Source organism: Lycium ferocissimum, chromosome 3 (assembly GCF_029784015.1).
Source record: "Lycium ferocissimum isolate CSIRO_LF1 chromosome 3, AGI_CSIRO_Lferr_CH_V1, whole genome shotgun sequence".
NCBI classification, from domain to species: Eukaryota; Viridiplantae; Streptophyta; class Magnoliopsida; order Solanales; family Solanaceae; genus Lycium; species Lycium ferocissimum.
In genome coordinates this window covers 53072009-53076526 of record NC_081344.1, presented here as the reverse complement: position 1 = coordinate 53076526, position 4518 = coordinate 53072009, and the positions used below count along the sequence as shown (strand labels likewise).

The window sequence follows — 4518 nt, the reverse complement described above, 5'->3', positions numbered from 1 at the left end:
AAATCGGGAGTAATCGTTGTTTCAAGTAGCTTGGGATTGATATGCCTAAAATGACTAAATGTAGCATGTGTTTATTTTGTTTGGATTGCTTTGTTAAATTTGTTAAAAGTGATGGCATTGTCCCTTGATTTTTGGGTTTTAGTCCTTTCTTTTTTTGTGGGTATTGTGTTGGTTTAAATTACCCGATATGTATGTTAGCACCCCGTGTCCTTTGATCTCTAGTTATATCTTTGATTTTTTTAAAGAATACAATTAACTTTATTTTAAATACGAAATTGTTTTAGGATAAAGGAGAAATGCTATTAGTCTCAGAACTTTTATGAACTTTTAAACAAAACCTCTTGTAATATATATGAAATTCCTCCTGCTTCATAACTCTTTTGCCCTTTTTGTCCTCCATGAGTTGAGCATTAAAACGTTTTTTTTTTCAAGTAATTTTCAAACCGTTCTTTTCTTTAAAATGAATTTTAAAAAGGAAATGTTCAGTTTGAGGTTGTTTCTAAATACTAATTTAAGAACTGTAGCATATGGCAGTAGGTTTCATAGCTTGGTTATATTTGTTTTAAAGATGAGTGTTTGCATAGGTTTCACCTTGAATGTTTATAAAATTAATAGTGTGTAGTTTGAGCCCAAAGTCATAACTTTCCTTGAATCCGTAAAAATTACCTCTTCTCTTAGTGAATCTGCTAGTCTCTGTTAAGATGCCTTTTTTGAGTAAGAGGTTCTTAAAGATTAAGTGGTTGAGATATCTTTCAGGTTCACCTTTTTAAAGCTTTTGAGGGGGTTAGTTTTTTGCTTGCGGCAACTACCCCCAAAGTTGACTACCAAATATTCTCTTAATTTAAGTTTAGTTTTAGCATTAAGTGCTTAGAATCTAACTTGCAAAACGGATACTTTTGTGCTTTTGCCTTATGTACTCATCTACTCTAAAAACCCTTTAAACCCTTTGCCTAATATGTCGAAGTTTATTAATTTTGGATGACCATTCAATAAATGAGTTTTGTGAAAATTTAAACCCAAAGCAAGACACGTCTTCTTTTCGATTATATGATTATTCTTATTAACTATTTTTATGTTTGAAAATCGTGCTAATCCTTTCTTCTTCTTTTTTTTTTTTCCCAAAACATTTGGGGAGCATTTGAGAACAACTCCCCCCCCGATTAAAAAAAAAAATGGTGTCCGCAATGCTCTTGTCGGTCCCCTTTCGTGCGAGTCTCCGTCCCTCTTCCTCTTTTAAAATTTTTTTTATATTTTTTGTATCATTATACGTTTTTGCCCCTCATAACGTTTTTTTTGGGTTTTTTTGGGAGGATTCTATTTCTTGTTTGTTTGTGAACTTGGGCTCGAGCTTTGTCTTTGGCCACTTTTCCTTAGATATAGATTTTGGTTTAAGGATAGCTTAAGAAGAAGTGAAAAACATCCCTTTAACTTTGTGTATTTCACAGGTTATAAACATTTTCTAACCAATAGATAAAGCTGATTTTTTTTTTCTCTTCTTTAAAGTTAATTAACGTTCTTTTTTTCAATCCATTTTAACAAAATGAGCAATCCAAATAGGGGTTTCAAAAGGATAAGATGCGTATTTTATGGGTAATCATTTTCTATTTTTAGGCTAACATATTGAACAGGTTAGATTCATTGAATTTAAACGAGGAAATTATATTAGAGCCCGAGTATAGTGGCTCAAGCTATTTTACGAAAGCCATAAGGTAAATATCCCATTTTATATACGCTCATACATATATATACTATTTGTTTTCAAAATAATTCCTTTTAATCATCTTTACATCACGTTTATACATATATAATACTTACAATCGACAAATGACTATTTTGAAACATTATATACCACCTTACGTAGGAAATAAATATCCTATATGTACATTATTTTCTCAAAAAATATACATACTAATCCTCCCATTTTTACACTATTTTATACAAAATACGTCATGAATATGTATATATATGTTTACATCTCAAGCATACTAAACCACTTACTTTACAAATAAACATACGCATACATCATTTTTTACACACGTGCATCTATATTCCCCATTAAGCATTTGCACACGCGCATATATTTATTTACGTGATCGTGACTTTAAAAAAAAAATGCTATTTGTACAAATTATCTTTGGATATTAGTTCCTTTAGCAGTTATTTAAAATAGGCAGTAGTAAATAAGAAATAGATAAATAATCCCCCTCTAGTGTTAATTAAACTAAGTTTAAAGACTGTCCTCGGATAGGCTCTGAGGGATGCTTAACACCTTCTCCTCGGGATAGAATCTCACAGGTTTCAAAGACTAAAAAATGGAGTTCACTTTTTACAGATGGTTTCCTAATATTTCCTAAAATTAGGTGGCGACCCTGAAAAATTTACAAAACCAGGGAAAACATAGTCATAAGTTGTGAACTAGTTTTAATCCGTTAAAAATAGGGCATGACACCAGGTGATACTCGTTGGGGATCACATTTCAAAACATTAGATAACTTTATTATTATTTTCTCAACTATTGTTCATGTGCTTGAAGTGATTAAACATGAAGGTTCCACCTCAAGTGATAGAAATCAAGCAAAATATCTTTTGACTGAGATTAAAACATTCAAATTTGTTTTTATGTTTCACTTGATGTTGAAAGTGTTGGCAATGTCAAATGAGTTGAGCAAAATTTTACAAAAAAAGGATCAAGATATTATTAATGTCGTGGAGTTTCTTAACATTGCAAAAGAAAGACTGCAAGATATGAGGGAAACTGGATGGAGGCCTTTGTTGGATGATGTTTCCTCATTTTGTGATGCACAAGATATTTTGATTCCCAAGTTAGATGAGTCTTATTTTCCTGGAAAGTCAAAGCGTAAGTCTTTTGGTGTTTGTTATTCACATCACTTGCGTATTGAAATCTTTTGTGCTGTGATTGATGTGCAACTTCAAGAGCTTAATGATCGCTTTGATGTAGCGAGTAGTGATTTGCTTCTTGGGATGGGTAGCTTGAATCCTATCAATTCTTTTGCTAATTTTGATAAAGGTAGAATCATGACTTTAGCAAAGTGTTACCCAAATGAGTTTGATGAACTACAGATTCGAGATTTGAGTTACCAACTCGATACTTTCATATTTCATATGCGAAGTGGTAATCCCAAGTTCTCCAACTTGCAAGGAATTCGTGATTTGGCAAAAGCATTAGTTGAGGCAAATCTTGTGGATACTTATTCACTTGTTTATTTACTTGTGAAATTAACTCTGATCTTACCTGTTGCTACCGCAACTGTGGAGAGAGCATTCTCATCCATGAAGCGGATAAAAAATGAAGTGCGAAATAGCATTGGTGATCAATATTTGAATGATTGTTTAGTTTGTTACATAAAGCGTGATGTATTCACAAATGTAAGTAATGATGTCGTCATTGATCATTTTCAGAAGATGAAACCTCGTCGAGGACAATTGTAAATGAATGATGGATATTTATGATATTAGTAATGTTATTGAAAGTTTTATGCTTTTCTCTTCTGTATATTGCTATAAATAAATGTTTCATCGGAAAAGACGAATAACCCGAATCAAAGCTCGAAAAGACGAATAATCCGACCCGAAGCCCAAATTGATTGAATGACGCATGGCACCCGGAAACTTCAAATCCTGGATCCGCCTCTGTTTCCCACATGGTGTCTAATACCCACATTGAAGCCCATCTATGTTTAGATTTGTACCGCGTAGGGCATTCAGGATAAGTGCTCCCTGCCATGAATTTTTTATACGCAAGACTCGAACCCGGTGGTATGATGTTTTCTTTATTAAACTTGTGGTGTAAAATGAGGCTTATATTTTTTGTGTGGCTGGTAAATTATTTTCAAATATGAAAGGAGATCATTATTTTTTGCACGAACTAAAAAGAAAATAGGTTAACCGTATATATTTTTCTTTAGTAATATCGACATTCATTAAAATTGGGTTAATCCTATCACTATTCCATCATCTCCTTGATTTAACGTTTTATTACGAAACTAGTGTACGTACCCGCGCGATGCGCGGTGAGTATTAACTATTTAATTTTTATGCTTAATCTTTTTATATAATGTTAAGTCATATTCCTCTATATTTTTACATTAAAGTTTTTTACGTTTGTATTCCTTATTTATCGTTATAGATATTATATTTATTATACTTGGTATCATTACATTGCCAAAGCTTGAAATTCTTTTATTGTTCAATATTTCTTATTTTTAACTTTATCTGTTCTGATTTCAGTCACATGACTTTATCCATAATATAACTTTTCTAATGATAATTCAAATGATTTCAATCTCATATTCAAATAAAATCTTGTCCAAATATATCTACACTATAAGAAGATAATTTTAGGAAAACAAATTCTACGATTTTTGCCTATTGTTATTGTATAATACATTAATTAATCCAGCGATATTTCTCTCAAAATTGGATTAATAGATAAATTATCACTATCATTAAACAATAATATTAAAAAACACATGAAATCAACCAAAAGATCAAATAATA

The 4518-nt window shown here is 31.5% G+C and overlaps 1 protein-coding gene across 1 annotated transcript; it reads left to right on the top strand.

The window, feature by feature from the left end:
- Window positions 1-2442: 2442 nt before the first annotated feature.
- LOC132048914 (uncharacterized) lies at window positions 2443-3450 on the top strand. Its single transcript, XM_059439594.1, has one exon. The coding sequence runs from the start codon at window positions 2443-2445 to the stop codon at window positions 3448-3450; it is 1008 nt and encodes a 335-aa protein (XP_059295577.1).
- Window positions 3451-4518: the final 1068 nt, after the last annotated feature.

Coding starts and splice junctions, on each gene's coding strand:
- LOC132048914 (XM_059439594.1), top strand. CDS start 2,443: ATGACACCAGGTGATACTCGTTGGGGATCACATTTCAAAACATTAGAT.